Consider the following 17,762-nt stretch of genomic DNA (forward strand, 5'->3'; position numbering starts at 1 on the left):
TCTTTTTAAAAACAAGACTCGTGTTTTATTTCAAAATATCCGTCTTTCTAACATTCAACGTAACAAAGGCCATTTTTTATTTTAAACAGACAGTATCTATCTTTTGTAAAACATTTCAGTAAACAAAAGAAATGCTATATAACCATCTCACCAGCAGATTGTACATTTTACCGTACAGGCAGTTATGGCATTCAAACAGGTCTCATTAAAAGTAGGCTGATGCATATTTCAGTTGGCATGTTAGTGAAGGCAAACACATTGATCCCAAATGGGAAGTGAAAGAAACCACGTCAAAGGTCCATCCTGATCTCACACACACACACACAGACACACTCCCGCACATGCACATACACACAAACCATAAATAGTGGGATGGTCCATTGTTCCAGGACAAAAGTCTCCTTTAAATCTCATCTCCAGAAGCATTCCCATTTCACATAAATCTCTCTTCAAACAAATAAGAGTCATAAACTTCAAAAAAGTTCAGGATATGGTGAAAATATTTTTACACAAATGTACAAAACAATTTCATAAAGTAAACAAAACAACAGTGCTGTTCATCTGCATTTTTACACAAACATCAAACTTCCAGCATCATGTCTATTATCTGACGGCAGATCAGTCTGAGCATGTTGTGTATAAATGCATGCTGGTGACCACAGACTGACATTTAAACCGACATCTGGATTTGGGTCCATTTAAAATGTAATCAGTCTGAAACACATTCACACATTCAGGTGTTTGTTTTTTTTGTTTGTTTGTTTTTATGTAATAGATTTTTTTGTCACCTTTCATCGTTTTGTGTTATCTGTTAGTTGTATTAATACAAAACATATTAATACCAATAGAGGCTGGTATCTGGGCAGTGTATTTGTCAGAAGTAGGTCAGAATGCCGACAAACCTTTTGCTGTGCTAAAACAAAATTAACTTGTGTGACTTTTTTCATTTCTATTTCATTTCCTATTACTTGCTATTGTAGATAATACTGTATATTCACTTTAAATTCACTAATGAGACTGAAATGTGCCTGGGCTAGAGAGAAATGGACAATATATACTGTATTTCTAACATGTAATCTATCAGATCTTTCAAAGATTTCATTGCTGCACAAGTAATGAAATACTGAACACTTCAAAAGCCCCGTTTCCATCGAATAGTATGATACAGTACAGTTCAGTTTGATACACTTTTTTTTCCTGTTTCCACTGTGAAAAGTTGTGGATGGTACCAATGGAACCGTTCTTTACCGTCCCCATTTTTGGTCCCCCCTCTGTTGGGGTACCTAGCACACAGATCTGGTACCAAAAGGTGGAGCTGTGAACACTGCAGTCTGTTGATTGGTTGGTAGCAGTTGGTCACTCTGAGTTGTGGCTGGTTTTGAGGCTCATGTAACCACTGTTCATACTGTGGAGTTTTTATTAGTAAAATTTAACTATAGAAATGAAAGGATGTTTTGCTGCCTCTTGCAATAGCTGCAGTCTGAGAAAAAAATAACTTAATTCACTGGGCTGACTGCCGGCAACTTTTAAGGTGGAACCTTAACTTGTAATGTTACTCAATGCATGACTTGACAACATGAATCCATCAACACACCTTAAATTTCACTGTAACAACTTTGACCATCACTTTAGTTTTTATATGACATACACTTTTAGAGATGAGTGGATCTTCAAGTGTTGATATAAATTAATTTTGAACGGGTTATGTGAACGGCATATATTCTAATCCTCATTCTGACAAAAGGAGCGTCACGGAGCATCATTCCTGTGGGCTCAGGCAACACTAAACCCCTGTGCTTGCCTGAGAAGGACTAAATGCACAAAATTGCTATTTTTAAATATCCCATGGAGAGAGACTCTCACTGCAGCCTGTTCTATTTTGTTCTGAAAAATGTCAGCGTGCAGCCTCGTTCTGTGGACAATAAACGAGGTGCAGACTTCCATCTGTGTTACCAGTGATGAGGAAATACAGAGAGTGCTGGATAGAGCAGTGAGTGACAACAACCCTGCCCACATTTAGAAGTATTGTTTGTGGTGGAAACGCTAGGGTCTAGGTACCATGTCTGAGGGGTTACTTTCAGTTCCAAACCTACCATACCAAAAGTGTTTGGTGGAAACGGGGCTAAAATGACTTTGTAAATTTTTTCAAATACAGTACAAACCTCTGCATTCAACCAGAGGAGAAACAACAACACAACTGCAGTTTGAGAAACAGTTAAAAACAAAATAATATTTGTCTACTTGTGAGTCCAGTTGTGATAATACAGTTACAGCCTGGCGATAATAAGCACATGATGGAAAGAGCTTTCCTTTGTAAGGCACTGAGCTTTACGACATCCTAGACATCAGCTACAGATCTACGCTGTTTCCAGAGTGACTAAGGGCTATCAGGGCTGTTTAGTACCAGCTGATCAACACAAATCTCTTGCTGACAGGTCATACAGTATTTTGCTAACAAGTCGAATCTCAAAAAGTGTCCACATGTGCCTCTGTTGAACAGCTGTCTCGATGTGCCTCTGGGATCAGAGTGACCACGTGCAGAAAACAGAAAGTCATGGCCCCACAGCTTGAACCTACAACGGCCTAAGACACAAAGGATAAGATGCTGTTTACCACTGCGAGTCAGGAGAATAAAAAAGGAGACACAGAATGAGCATGTTACCTTTCTTCACCACGGTCCTCTTCTACCCATGCTACTATTTTTCCTTCCCAGCCTGGAATAATTGCTCCATCCAGAAATACCTGCAAAGACATGTCATCTTCTGCTCTTATCTTTTAACTATATTTACATGTCATACAAATGTTAGAATGTACTTTTGTACAGACAAATTACGACCTCCATCTTTTAGAGTGTGGCACAAAGCAGGTAGCACAAAAGTTGGGAGGACTCTGTTATAAGTAAACAGTTTTACAGAGACTTCATTCTGACTAGTGTGCAGGCCTGCCGTCATGGGGGTCAAAGGTGCAGATGACCCTGGCCCAAGGCCAAGGGGGGACCATGAAAAGGTCTATGGCTGACCTTTTAATTAAAGTACAACAATTTACTCACTGACTTATAAAACTGACAATACAATTTATATGTATTTACATGATAAACACATGTATTTTTATCATTAAAACACATTTCAACGATCCATCTGATCCCCCCCGCACGTATTGTGAAATGGTGCGGTCCATCTAACATGGGTCAGGTGCCCAATGTGGGTGTCTTATTAAATTACAGGACCTAAGGCATCCACTGGTATCAACCATGTTATGCTATCTTGTAAGAAAGGGGGCCAAATAATGCTCCAAGTTTAAGCAAAATTTTGGCAAGGGAAAAAGAAAGATTTTCCAAATTTCCCACTTTGGAACGGCCGGCCTGCTTGTGTGCAACAAGTTTATTATTAGTGGCCTATTATCTATATATTTCAAGTTTTCTCTTACCTCCTCTTTCACAGTGCCAAACTCAGGGTCCAGGGCCTTGAAGTGGTACCTGTAGTTTCCCTCTCGATCCACAGCTGCCTTAACGTCCTTAAGAGTCACCTCACCGAGCCTGTATGATGTGTATAAGGAGACTCACTCGAACTGATAGTACTTGTGACATCATATATTTGTTCATTTAATTTTCTATCTACAAGCCTAAATGTATGTGTTGGGATGTGTCTGTTACCAAATGTACTTTTTCTAAGTGAAGAATGCAAAAAAAAAAGGGCGACATAAATGTTTCAGACAGAAAACACACACTGACCTTTTCGGTATATTGATCATGGAAGGTGTTGGGGATTTTCCAGTAAAATAGAGGATTTTAGTTGAGGCAGATGAGGAGCCACTGTGGGACTGAGACACCTCTGTAATGGACAACATAAACACAGTGAGTAAAAGCATAAATATTCTGTGTATGAATGCACATGTACTTTGGAACAGCTTACTTGTGCAGGGCCAGGTGTCGGAGTCTGTGTGTTGGCCTTTGCGTCTTGGAGATTTCCCTCTTCCCTGCAGTGTGTGGATAAACAGCCCTTCGTGATTTAAAAGCTCTACATTTTGCCCGAAGTAACCCTAGCTAATAAGACTTTAGATAATAAATAAACATTATAGCACACTCTTTCATTGCTGCTTCCTCATCAATTAATTCCACAGTCAAATCCGATTCTGAAGTGGCTATCTGCTGATCAATCAATAAGTCAGTGGTTTGTGTTTCTGTTCGTACCCTGTGTGTGTGCAGAACGTGCAGTCTGTCGATGAGTGATACTATGCCCTGCTCCAGGGTGTCCAGTGTATGGTGCTGCGGGTCGTGGTCTCTGAAGTTGTTCCTCAAACTCCGAAGTGAATCTCTGAGTAGCTGAACCTCCTCTGCCTGCTAACAGAGCACAAACACAAAAACACAAACAGCTGTATGTTTAAAACACAGACTGTATAAATAATGGATGTAGCTTCTGTAATATCACTTGGTTTGTGGACTGCCATTTTGAAGCTTCAAGTTTGGCACATGGATTTTACTAATACTAGATACCGGACCCAAAGATGGCACCTATTCATTCCAATGAATAGGCGCATAAGCCAAAAGAGTTTTCTAGCTTCCTGGTATAATTCTGTGAGTAAGCAGCCCACTGAATATGTTAGTGTTTCTCTCTCTCTGGCTCCACCCGCAAGTTGTTTTGTCACTTCTGCACTGGCTTCATTTTTCAGCCTCAGAGGTTGCCATCCGTTTGGTTTAGTGTCCACAACTGCAGTGCACTGAATGGCCACTTGAAGCTGGCTCCAAAACAGAGTCAATCCCCATAGACTTACGTGTTAAAATGCCCACTTTACAGCAGAAATAAACGTGTTGTTATAAAAAACTGTTTTGGTCTCTTTAGCTAATTTCAACATTTATGACAACTGTACAGGCAGTGAATTTTTATATACCTCACCCATTTACATTTTATTGAGGCTTAAAGTTACACATATTTAAGGGCAGGGCTGCTTGAGTGACAGGCTGTCTATGAGGCGTCGCTACAGTCAGATCCATCCCTCACTCCTCCACAGCTCCACCCTCTTGTTCAAATACGGTCACTTCTGGCTCCAAAGAAACCAAGATGGCAACAGCCGAAACATCAAACTAAGGCTTCAGAACAGGAGTCCACAAACAAATGGGTGACGTCACAGTAGCTACGTCCATTTTTTATAATGTAATTCATAGCTCATACGCACTGCTTTGACTTACTATATATGATAGCTAGAGTGGGGGTTCTGGTGTTTCATGTGGCCATATTATAGTGTGTAATATAATTACTTTAAGAGAATGTAAGCGTATAGTGATGCTTTGTTAGCAAGATATACTGTAAATATGCCCACTGACTGAGGAGCCTCATCAATAGAAACAATACTCACATCTGACAAAGAGGGGGCTGGATTTCCAGAGTAAGAATATCCATTGTTTTCTGTGCCGGGGGGAATCTGAGAAAAGAAAAGAAAAGAAAAGAAAAGAAAAGAAAAAAAAACAGTCAGCTGTGTAATGTATATCTGAATTCATGACTGACTGGTGCAGACTGAATATGAACCCCGAAACCAACTGTTTGTAGAGATGTTAGTGCAGAAAGAGTCAGTAAACAAAGAGTAATACCTGCATGCTGTTTTTATGTTCCAACTCTCTTTGCAGTTCACTCTGCCAAAGACACATCAATTCATGCATTGTTAAAAAGCTGCTTGATCCTAAAACTTGTAATATTTTTGATTAATAGATTGTTAGGACTAGTTTATGCTTTCCTCCGGCATCAAAGCATATTTTGCATTAATGTGCTGGGAAAAAAAAAGTTAAAAAATTGCAAAGATTGCAAAAATTGCAAAGCAAGACCGTGACAGGCATTTTAAAAGTAAGTTAATGAATAACCACTGGTCTGAGATTTTCCCACATAGCACTGAATTGGTCATAAGATTTCACATAAGACATCATTTTAAAATCCCAAAACTGGCAAACAACAATACCTGCTTTTTCTGACTTTCATCGAGCTTGTGTTTGAGTTGCTGCAGCAGTCTGTCCTTCTGTCCTATCTCCTTCTGCACACAGCCAACCAAAGAGAAAAGGAGGGGCTCATTAGTTAGTCCAAACTCAATAAGCAGATGCTGTAAGACATAAAATCAGGACGATAAAACAAAGTTACAGAAAAACCATTAAAAGAGAAGGATCTGAGTACCTCACCTTGCATTCACCCCACAGCCTGTTGCATTCCTCCAGCTTCCACTGTAGCTCAGCCTAAAACATTCACAGAGGAGAGGAATTTGAAATACACACTTAAAACACATAATATTGACTGGAAACTGTTGCAAACCACTTTAACGCACTGCTTTGAATTGATTGAATTGAATTAATTAATAGATTTCATACGTTCTGGTTGTTGAGGTCATCCTTCGTCATGCTGGCTCTGAGAAGTTCTTGCTTCATCTGTAGTATTGATGCCTCCTGCGTGCACAGCCTCTGCTGCTGGGCATCCTGCACATTTACAAACCAGCAGAAAGTCAATACCAACTCTTCTACAACACAACCAAAAATTTATCTAACTACGTAATAAGATAACTGACTGCAGATCTGGCTTTGTCTTACCTTGACTCCCTGCAGGTTTCTCATCTCCTGCTTACAGCGCAGCAGTTCCCTCTAAAGCAAACAGCAAACGACACACTCTGAATCAAATATTAATCACAGTATGCATTCCAGAAGTTTATTCTCCCGGCAATAATTCAAATTTGACATTTGTCCTGACAAAAAGAAAAGAAAACAAATGATGTAATAATTTACCTTCAGCTCCTGAGCCTCCTCCATGCTCTGGTCCAAACGACTGCGAATGACCACCTGGAAAGAGAGACGAAAAAGGGATGTGTGTGAGAGCCACAATGGACTGAGAAAGAAGGGAAACTGATACCCGTGTCACCCTCTGACACACACATAACCACGCGCGCACACACACATACACAGAGTAAAGAAAAAGAAATGTGATCTGTGCTGAATACAAAGAGCGGGTAAAACAAAGCACAGCAGAGTGTGGCACAGAGAAGAGCAGAGAAGGGGGAAAGGATGATAAACTAAAAATAAAAGGAAAGACTCTCTGTACCAGTTGCTGTTCAGCACTGCCTTGGTCCAAAATCAAAGACACATCCTGCTCGTCCTCAGGCAGTGAACCATGAAGCAGCAGGGCCTTAAAAACACAAAGGGTACAGCATGTGACACCGGTTCGTACTTTGGAGTGAGAGTGCTGTGTTCAGAGAGCTTGGGCCAGTTAAAGCAGCAGTCAGTATGTTGTCTGATGAATAATAGACACAGCACTCACATAGCCTAAAAATACTGTATTAGAAATGTCAAAGTATCCCGACCCCCTCTGCACAGGTGCTGCAACCGACCAGCAGGAGTCTTCAGTGGAGCAACACAGACATGATCTTGCACTGATTTCCATAACCCAAAAACAGTGTGTTCTGGCCCAGTTAAAGATTCAGTTCAGCCCCAAATCAAAAATACATATTTTTCTTCTTACCTGTAGTGCTGTTTATCAATTCTAGATTGTTTTGGTGCGAGCTGTAGAGATGTCTGCCTTCTCTTGAATATAATGGAACTAGATGGCTCTTGGCCTCCTTCTCTGTGGTGATATAATTGGCGGTTGTAGCTCAGTAGAAAGAAAATAGTTCCTATGTGAAACTGCTCACAACAAGGTCTGTGGATTACCTTCAGTAATCGAGTCATGATTTCTGGAAAGAGACATTGCTGTTACTGGTCCATCTACATCCCAACCCTCACCTATGGTCACGAGCTCTGGGTGGTGACCAAAAGAATGAGGTCACGGATACAAGCGGCCGAATTGAGTTTCCTCAGAAGGGTGTCTGGGCTCAGCCTTAGAGATAGGGTAAGGAGCTGGGACATGTGGAGGGAGCTCGGAGTAGAGCTGCTGCTCCTTTGCGTCGAAAGGGGTCAGTTGAGGTGGTTCGGGCACCTGATTAGGACGCCTCCTAAGCACCTCCCATTAGAGGTGTTCTGGGTACATCCAACTCGGAAGACCCAGAACACGCTGGAGGGATTACATATCTTGTCTGGCCTGGGAATGCCTCAGAGTCCCCCAGGAGGAGCTGGAAAGCGACGCTGGGGAGGGGCGTCTGGAGTACTTTGCTCAGCCTGCTGCCCCCGTGATCCAGCATCAGATAAGTGATTGAAAATGGATGAATGGATGGATTTTTTACCATCTAGTTCCATTATATTTGAGAGAAGGCAGACATCTTGACGGCTGATATTGCAACACTTGGCAAAATATGCATTTTTGATTATGGGGTGAACTGAGCCATGGTCTCTATGATGCTTATCATGTAGCTCTTTTAAAGACATGTTTACTAAGCATACTAACATGAGGGAAATTATGTCAGTCAGTGATTCCTAATGTCCAAATTGGTGTTTTTTTATCAGCTTTACATCTAATATCTTCAAACAAAACATGACAAAATACACAATATGCACTCAGCACTTTTATTTCAATAAGGAAGTCAACAAAAAACAAAACACAGATTGTGACCTCAACATACACGTACCTGTAAAGCAGACACCATTTTACGTGTCTCCTGCACCTCCTTCTCCAAAGTTTCACTGAGAGAATCCTCCAACGCCGTCTCCACTCCAACATGAGAGTTTGTGGTGGGACAGAACTCACCAACACCACCCTCCTCCTGCTGTTGGCCGTCCTCCTGCTGTCTGTCTGAGTGGCTGCTGAGTGGAGCTCTGGGAGATGACAGCGGACTGACGGAGCTGAGGCTCGAGGAAGACAAAATACTGATCAATCGATTTATTCCAGAGAAGCATGAGGGTGTGTGAAAACAGTGTGTAAATACAGTATACTATAAGCTACCACACACTACTTTAACCTGGCTCTGTGACAACACAATTTGTTGTAATATATCTGTACTAACTTGTAAGTAATAAAACTGTCACTCTGACTACATGTCCCACTGAGGCCTTGTCTGCGCTCTCAATAGTGACAGGAAACAAAGACACCGACCAAAATCAAAATGACACACTGTTTTCATAAGTAACATATTAGAAATGGAAACACAATGTGTCTCTTGGACAGCTCTTTGCAACTAAGGCTTGCTCTGCTGAAATTCTGACTCATAATGTCTTGTAAGAGATGAGAGGAAAATGGGAAAGACAGAAACAGGCACCATGAGACTGACACATATTTTCTAAAATCCAAACTTGCCAAGAGGAGCCCTTAATCCCTGCATGCCTTCGCAAATCAAAACATTAACAAACTCAACACTGCATACAGACACTACTCTTCAATTACAGTCTCTTCTCACAATACAATGTAGCACTGTCAGGTAAAAGAGACATAAACTCACACACACGTGCACAGGGATCCACACCCACACTGCCTCACAGTGTCTGGTCTTACCATTTAATCTGCGTCCCCCCCATTGTGGGCTACAAGTAGGCTTAACTCTACATATCACTTTAACAGAGCCTGAGTCCTACGTCTCTGGATTCAGCATCTCAACAAACTCATGACACTTAATGATTCTCCTCACTCTGGCATGCCCCGCCCCTCGCCCTCCAGCTAGCCGTCATGGCAACCAACACAGCAGACACCACATTTCATTAAACTACATACTGTATCAGCTCTTTAAAGCTCTGTTAAATCTCTGTCCCTGCAAACAAAACTGCATCATCACTCTACAAATAATCATGCACTTCTCCTTCTATCATTAGAAACAGGTACAAATACACACATGTGCACACACACTAACACACACACACACAAGAAATGATCGTCTAAAAGAGCACCACAGAGCATAACTAGACATGTGACTGGAGAAGATAAAGACTGGCTGTTTCTATTTTCTAACATCTGCGTGTGGTTTACACAGATGTCTATGACTTACACACACACTCACACACTGAAGAGTGAAGTTTGAAGTCATATGCTTTCCCAGGCAGAGACACACACACACACATACACACTCAAATAAATCACAGAATGAAGTCTTCTGTTTCCAAAGTATGGCAAAGTAGGTGTTAACAATGAGACATAACAGAGAACTCATAAATTTAACTACCCGAAAAAAGTTGAACTGAATTGGCACTGCATAGTATCGCAGTATAAAAAGCCACAAAGTGGAGTTTGTTTTCTCACACACTGAGTTGCACAGTCTAAAGTAAAAATACACTGAGCAAAAATCTATTTTTTGTTGAAAAAACTGGAACAAAAAGCAACTTTAATTACATAGCTATACCACTTGTCCTAAGGCAACTACACTGCAGCAACCTCCCTGCTAAATTTAGGCCAGTGATGCCAACATGCTTTCAAGGAAGGTTTTATCATTTCTTTAGCCTAACATCACAGCACTGCATTATCTGACACAACCTCAAAAAATGATCCAACATATACTGAGTGAACAGAGTATGAACATGGTGTCACAGAAATGCTTTTTGATATCATACATCCTTATCCTTGTCTTTGAGATTGACCTTTGCCTCGAGACCGGCCTAAAGACCACTTTTTGAATGCCTCCGCCTTGTCTTGGACCGCAGTTTTACTCAGTCCTGTCTCGATCTCGGACAAAGGGGACTCAAGATTTTATTTTAAGACCAGCCGAGCCCACATGTGAGGAGAAATCACTTCACTGCCTGTGCAAAAAATGTTGAAGTGTTGAATAAAGATGGTTACGTTGATTTCAGCTCTGCAGTGTTTGTTTGCTCATAGAAGGAAAACTCTGACACAAAACTCAACCCTGCAATACCTTCTGATTACTTTATCAAGACATTTCTCATGATATACATGCACACACATGTATAGTATGGCAATGAAAGAGATGGATGAATCCTCATTTGCCTTCTGTGAGTGTTTTCATTGGAATGTGGATCTTTCAGATCAATTTGAGCTGTGTGTAGGGTTTGCATGTTCCACATTTTATTGTCAGTCATGCCTGCCCTGGCCTGGGTCTTGACTTGGTCCCAAACCCTAATGTCTCGGTCTTGTCTCTGTCCCGACACACTCTGATCTTTGTCACAACTTGGCCTCTGTCCAGGTGGTCTTAACTACACTGCCTAACACAGCACTAAACAGGTTTCTAATTTTTTATGTTCCATCTGAGAGCACTATGGGGCTAGTTATCTACTTTTCCTCTGAAAATATTATGTTCACTTGATTGAAAATCTCAAATCTGCCTTTTACAGAGACAAAAAAAACAGATTATGTGCGTTAATACCCTGTTTTACCTCACAGTTAAGGTGACATGCAGTAAGTGAATTTACTGTAGACTAGCTGATTACCTGTTGGAGTGAGAGCAGTCGGGCTCATCCGGGGCTCCTCTTTCATACTGCTCAACCAGTGCACGAACACACACAGCCTTATCCACATCCAACCCCCAGCCACTGATGACCAACAAAGCAGAGATTAGTTATTCATAAATAAGAATGGCATCAGTTGTAACAAATATATTATACTAATATATAAACATATACGTTGTTTCAGCCAGTGATGAATGATATTTCTGTGTTTGTCCACCAGAGGACAGCAAAGACTACATGTGCATCAATCAAAGGATTGCTGTGGCAGAAAACATTTGAATATGACAGAAAGACACTGACAGGGGTTTGTGTTATTGCTGCCAGCTTACCTGTGGATACGTATGGAGCGCACCGGCTGCGAGGCATCCAGTCGTGCTGATGCTAGTGCAGCAGCGGCACCTTGGGCTAGTGCAACAGTGGAGAGAGGGTTGTGGCTGGCAGAGCCTCTTGTTAAACTCCTCCTGTTTCCAGAAGCCGCCCTGTGATTGGCTGAGGGTTTGAAATGGGCAGCCAGTGCCAGAATTATCCTCATTACCGATTTCAGATTACCATCGACAATGTCTGCGGACAGAAAGGGAACACATTATGTCACTCAGTAATGCCCTACACATGTAGAGTATTTACAATACACAGTATTAATATGGGAGAACATAACAGCAGCTTTATGACAGAAAAATTGACATGAGAATCTTTTTAAGATAGCACATAATATTGTTTCCCTGGTCCACATAGAGAAATATGTATTTTTCACACTGCAAACTGCATAAAAACAATAATTTTATGTGTTTTAAGCTTTGGGGTTGATAAAATCTTCTACTTATAATAAGCGGAAAATTGTTGAGACCACTTCCTCTTGAAATTAAGAGAGAAAGAGTGAGAGAAAACAGAAGTTTCTGAGATTTACCTCTTGCAGATATGTGTGGCATGCGTATGTGTCTGGAGGAAATGAACTGCAAGACTTGCTCCACATTTTTCCTGCTTTCCTCTTTGTTTTGTGGAGCAACATACACTCCTTCCAGCGTTTCCCCAGCTGCCAACATGAATGAAATTTGAAAGAGAGAATTGGAAAACAATCAATCATGGAACTACAGGTCCAGCATGTCCATCAGCAAAATATGAGCATGTCTACAGTACAATTTATGTATAAATGAAACCATATTACACTTAAACATTTTTAGAGCAGTAATTTATTATGCAATTTCCCAGATGTCAGCTAGTATGTGTACATGCACATGTGATGTAGTCGGCATCACTACCATTTATCTTAAACCTGGCAAATTTTGGTTTGTAATTGATCCGTTCGTTTTTTTAACCAAGAATGGTGGAACAATATAACCTGCTCCAAGAAAACCCACACACATTTCTTGTGGAATTATCAACTAATACTGCATTGCACAATAATGAAGCATCAAAAACTGAGGAGAGTGATCAACAACCAGAATAATTTTAAAATAAATTTCTCTTTAAAATGTGTACTGATTATGGTGGATAATTGGTAACAGCAAGGGTTAAAATGCAGAACAAAAAAAACCCTTCTGCCTTTAAATTATTGCATTTAATGCTAATCTTTATACTTAAATCTAAATGACTGCATTAAACAAGAGTACAAGAAACATTCTTTATGTTCACAGAATTAGATGAATATAGTGTCTCTGTTGTTCGCCCTTTTATTTTCAGGCAATTGTTACAATAATTCTTACCACAGACTGTCAACTTAAAATAATCAAATATGCTGTGACCAATCAAGGCACAAGTTTTGGTATCCTGCATTATGCTAATGAATATTCTGGGTATGCAAATATTTTAACGTGTATTTTTGAATAGAAATAATATCCAAGATGGAATCTGACATCTTGTTGTGCATGCACACACCTGAGATCACTTTTTGCCAAATCTTAAAAAAAACTGTGAAGCTATAAGGTCATTTTGTTTTTTAATTAGAGAAGTAATTTTGAGGGAAAAGCATCTTATAGAGTCCTCACTGAAAGTTGAAACATCATTAATAAGCATCTAAAAAAAGGGTTTACTGGGTGTGCAATTATAAACTAGTGACAAATACAAAATGTTTCAACTATGCACACACAAATAACCTAATTAATTTATATCAACAAATCTCCTAGCACCAACATTTGTTTCCTTATTCTTCCTTCAGTATTACTACACCATGTGAGTCATAATATTCAACATGGAATTTAATATCTTGTTGTGCACGCACACACCTGAGATCATTTTTTTGTCAACTTTGTTAAGCTACAAAGTCATTTTCTTTTTTAATTAAATAAGTAGTTTTGAAGGAAAAGTATGTAATAAAGTCCTCACTGAAAGTTAAAACATTATTAATAAGCATGTAAATGAGGGTTTACTGGTTGTGCAATTACATACTGGTGACAAATACAAAATGTTTTAACTATGCACACATAAATAACCTAATTCATAAGAATAAGAATAATTTTATTCATCCCCAAGGGGAAATTCAGTGATGCCAACTGAACCCACAACTGTTTCCTTATTTTATCCCTAGTATTGCTACACCATGTGAGTCATTTGTGTGTGTAAAAGTGCATTTGTGTATTTACCAACTATCTCTATGAGCTGTGTGAGCACCACCCCATCCTGCAGATCATGTCTGAGGTTGGTGATAGGCTTCAGGCCTGGTTTCCTCTTCAGCTGAGAGTTCACCCAGGAAACATAGGCTGCCAGCTGCTGCTGCAATCCATCAATCAGATACACACAAATCCAATAAACCACAGAGGAACACACAGGCACAAAACACCCAGCTTAGAGTGGGGGCCCAAAAAGGCTGAGACCACGGCATAACAAATGAGTTCCTTTGTTTATTTATTGGGACAGGAGAGAGGGGGCAGGGTCAGTCTATTGTCCTACTGCCTGTTAAAGCTTATGTTTGTTGTGATGGTAAATCATATAATTTTATGTTCAGTGTACACTAACACGATTAATCATACTTCCCCTGTGTTGCACACGGTTACACCACCTTTACAGGTCCTGGTCAGTCACGTGACAGCCCGTCGTCCGGGATACAATAGAAAAACGCACCCCATTTAACACAACGGAGATAAAACACTTAACGGTCAACTTGCTATGATGTTTGGTTTGTTTAATACTTTTAAGTCTCATGCTGAAGCTATTTATCTCCTGACAACAATTAAACAATTGCTGGCGTTAACGTCAGCTAAGATTAAAAGCGTTAACTGAATTAAATAGTCTATTCTTCCCAACTACACATTAACGTCAACATTTTCAGCTGCAAACTGCACAAATTCGTTATTTCTACCTAAACTTCTAACGTTAGTAGTTTATTGTGTGTTTATTGGTTAATGTTAGACGGTTAGCACATTCAACTGGCTTCCGCTCGCTATATTACAGCTAACCTAACATAATACACATGAACGTTAGTGACGGTGGGTAACCGTTACCTCATTAAAGCCCCCATGAAGAACCTCGTCCAGCAAACTTCCTCTAGAAAGTGAGGCGATCATCTTTTGACTCTAAAACCCATTTAAGCTAACGTTAGCTCGTTTAGCTAGCTAGCTTAATTGACTCTGACACCACTCGGCTGAAACAACGGGCAGACCCCCGTTACTAGCTGCTGCAAGACTCCAGCAAACGTCAACAAACCGAAACAATTGAGGGATCGGAAGCGACAGCTACCGTTACTCTGGCTGGGAGACCGGGTCAAGTTACCGGGAAACACTGACATACGTGACTTCCGGTTGCAGGCTTCAGAATAAAAGTGCACTTGATGAACACTTCCGGAATATGCACTATGCGTTCAGATCAGCTTGTCTAAAAACAATGTTAGGGACTGTTCTTTACTTATCAGAGGAGGGGAGTGGCTGGGGTGTGACTATGTTTAATTTTGGATTTTTTTAGCACAAACACATAGCCTGGGACCCCGCTAATACAGTCATGCTGAATACAAGTAAAAATAAAAACCTAATCAAAGTAAAATGTAATTTAAAAAGAGAACATTTATCCAAAGCTGTTGGTTCAAACTCGATTCTCTATTAAAGAGCTGCAAAGTTACACTTTACTTATCTTAGGGACTGTTCTTCTTGTCAGAGGATGGGGGTGGCTGGGGTGGCTGACTTTTTTTTTTTTTTGTCCCTCCCCAAAGCGCCAAATATTTTACCTTGAGCCTCTCTGAGTGACTTGAGGAAAATGCATGACCCTCCCTCCACAATAAATTACTTATTCAATTTTTAAAACTTACCCTTTGATGTCTGAAGGCAAAATCCTGGAGTTTGAAAAAAGACTCATTTTTTCACTGTTGTTGTTCATCCTGGTTATTTTTGCAAACGGTTTTTTAGGCAAAAACATTACATGATACTTGTAGAATACAGTGATTTGATCAAATATCACTATTTAAACTTAGTTTTGTTTAGTTTTTTTTTTTTTTAAGGGAAGCATTTGCCCCCACATAATGTGTTCAAGGACTGTCAGAAATGTGAAAATCCAACATTAATTTCTGTTAGTACAGTTTCTGGCTATGAGAAATAGCGTCATTTTTAAAATAGTAGAATAATCTAAAATACAGCCATTTACAATTGGATGCCTCTCCCCTAAGTCAAAATTCCCAAACCAGTGCTTAAAAAAATATTTGAAATGCCTTCCACTTTTTGCACCACCCCCTCCCTTCTCATAAGTAACGAACCATCCCTTAGTTAAGCCTGTCACACAATTATGGTTTTAGGTTTTTGTCATTATAAAGGTAGTCTAAATATATTAGTGAGAAGCCACCATTCCTATATATTTGGTTCTTATAACCTTCTAATTTTATGTCATCAAGAAGGAAGCATTTTAGGCTTCAGGTACAATCAAATATGTGAACAAATATTCAGCTCCACCACCCAAGTTACGTAACCTGGAATTTGTTTCACAGATCTTTGATACAAGTATGAACACTAGATGGCAGCTAAACCCACTTTTGTTATGTTTTCTTGTACTGTGAATGGTTTGTTTGCATCATGATGCCTGTACACACAAGTGAAATACTAGACAGCATCTAGTAACACAATTTAAACTGACCTTTTGATCTTACCCATAAACACGTTAAGTGCCTTACTCTTAATAACATGATGTAGCCCATATAGACAGTTTCAGACAAAGGATTCCTTATCTGACAGGATAATGCCGGGCACCTAAACTTGACTAAAATCACAATACATTCACTAGTTTGGATCACTGTGGGTATATTAACATATCCTACATTTTCATCACTAACTTTGTGTTTGTCTTGTCAGAGTTGTTTGACTCCCATCCTGCACTTTAAATCCATCAAATGCGATTTGCTCCTTCCTTAATGATCTGTATTAACGGAGATGTTTCTTCACAGTTTATCATGTAGTTGGGATTTTTTAATGTTGTGGCTCATCAGTGTTTTTTGGCCCAAATGTGTACATATTACAGAGGTCCTAGTTTCCATATATGCTGTTTTAAGGGCAAGTTGAATTTGCCCTGCAGTTCAACAGGTATCTGCAGAGTTGTTTATTCCCAATTCCTATTCTCCCTTTGACTCCGTTTACTGCCAACTTGCAGGTAAACATGCTGTGTGACGAGAGAATGAAAAATATTAATATAAAAAAACTGCACACATGTATACAGAATCAACATATCATTTTAAACCCTGGACAATGAAAACTCACTGTAACTGTCTTAATCCATTTCACAACATACATTCAGCAACAACAACATTGTTCAGCCCATTAAACTAGAGTAACCAGGTCCATTTATTTTTAGTATTTATTTAATCCTGCAAAATTACACATATCTGTTGTACATAGCATGTCAACAAATGCAGTGCTTCAGTTCTTAATGTGTCGTTACACCAGGTTATACACAACAGTCTTGTTGTTTTTAACAAAACAAAAACCCCAGGAACAAAATCACAGACCATGCATGTGGACCTCTACCAACTTAAGCATTCAGCTATGTCTTTCAATAAGGACAGGACTGAGACAGAGCTGTGCAAACTGCAACACAATATGTGTATAATTCTACTTTGGCTATCTGGCTGAGCATGGGTGGCTTGCAGGGCTGGTGGTGCTTGCGTTTTTCAGACCTCGGACCTGGTCATTGAGAGTCTCTCTCAATCTGGCCAGACTGGTGTGAACCTTTCCTGGATGTAGATTGTGATGACTGAGCAGAGGCAGAGGTGTGACCTGTGGAAGCAGTGCAAGATAGAGTAATCTAAGAGTAACTGGGTGTTAAATATATGCACTAAAAATATTTTTGCTTTCCTAACAAAACTGTAGAGATGAAACAATTATTACAGTTATTGGAATCATCAAATGGTAGAAAATTAGCCAGCAACAACTCTGATAACTGATTATTCATTAAAGTTCCAGTTGCTTAAATGTGAATATGCACTGGGTTTCTTGGTCTTCTATGTTAGTAAACTGAATATCTTTGGGTGTTGGACTGTTTGTCAGATAGAACTTGACATTTGAAGACCTGGGCTCTGGGA

The 17,762-nt window shown here is 39.9% G+C and overlaps 2 protein-coding genes across 13 annotated transcripts in view; both read right to left on the reverse strand.

The window, feature by feature from the left end:
• LOC117264390 (dixin-A-like) lies at nt 1-14,970 on the reverse strand. 6 transcript variants are annotated; one of them, XM_078172442.1, is made up of 20 exons: nt 14,713-14,970; nt 13,855-13,981; nt 12,183-12,308; nt 11,608-11,839; nt 11,261-11,362; nt 8,524-8,743; nt 7,068-7,151; nt 6,755-6,808; nt 6,563-6,613; nt 6,347-6,451; nt 6,161-6,214; nt 5,947-6,018; nt 5,585-5,626; nt 5,353-5,418; nt 4,190-4,339; nt 3,912-3,975; nt 3,731-3,830; nt 3,427-3,535; nt 2,663-2,742; nt 1-2,583 (listed from the first exon to the last, which is right to left on the reverse strand). In XM_078172442.1, the coding sequence occupies exons 1-20, from the start codon at nt 14,773-14,775 to the stop codon at nt 2,574-2,576; spliced, it is 1,911 nt and encodes a 636-aa protein (XP_078028568.1). In that variant the 5' UTR covers nt 14,776-14,970; the 3' UTR covers nt 1-2,573. The 6 variants fall into 6 exon arrangements, with proteins under 6 accessions (XP_078028568.1, XP_033494212.2, XP_033494204.2 ...); XM_033638321.2 differs by having other exon boundaries at nt 8,524-8,737; nt 13,855-13,984; XM_033638313.2 differs by having other exon boundaries at nt 4,190-4,336; nt 13,855-13,984.
• A 2,037-nt stretch (nt 14,971-17,007) lies between these two features.
• Nucleotides 17,008-17,762, reverse strand: part of cfap54 (cilia and flagella associated 54) — a 72,130-nt gene continuing 71,375 nt past the window's right edge. For all 7 annotated transcript variants that reach the window (XM_078172452.1, XM_033647087.2, XM_078172449.1 and 4 more), the window contains exon 57: nt 17,008-17,457. In XM_078172452.1, the coding sequence (XP_078028578.1) occupies nt 17,369-17,457 (89 nt within the window). In that variant the 3' untranslated portion in view covers nt 17,008-17,368. The remainder of the gene's footprint in view (nt 17,458-17,762) is intronic.

This window comes from Epinephelus lanceolatus, chromosome 11 (assembly GCF_041903045.1).
Source record: "Epinephelus lanceolatus isolate andai-2023 chromosome 11, ASM4190304v1, whole genome shotgun sequence".
NCBI lineage: Eukaryota > Metazoa > Chordata > Actinopteri > Perciformes > Serranidae > Epinephelus > Epinephelus lanceolatus.

What these genes read in the sequence shown, in the direction of transcription:
- LOC117264390 (XM_033638304.2), bottom strand. Translation starts at nt 14,775, where the DNA reads ATGATCGCCTCACTTTCTAGAGGAAGTTTGCTGGACGAGGTTCTTCAT. An exon ending in AACATAAAAACAGCATGCAG is followed by an intron (nt 5,419 to 5,584) that starts GTATTACTCTTT and finishes TTCTTTTCTCAG; the next exon opens with ATTCCCCCCGGCACAGAAAA. An exon ending in ATGATCAATATACCGAAAAG is followed by an intron (nt 3,536 to 3,730) that starts GTCAGTGTGTGT and finishes CACATCATACAG; the next exon opens with GCTCGGTGAGGTGACTCTTA.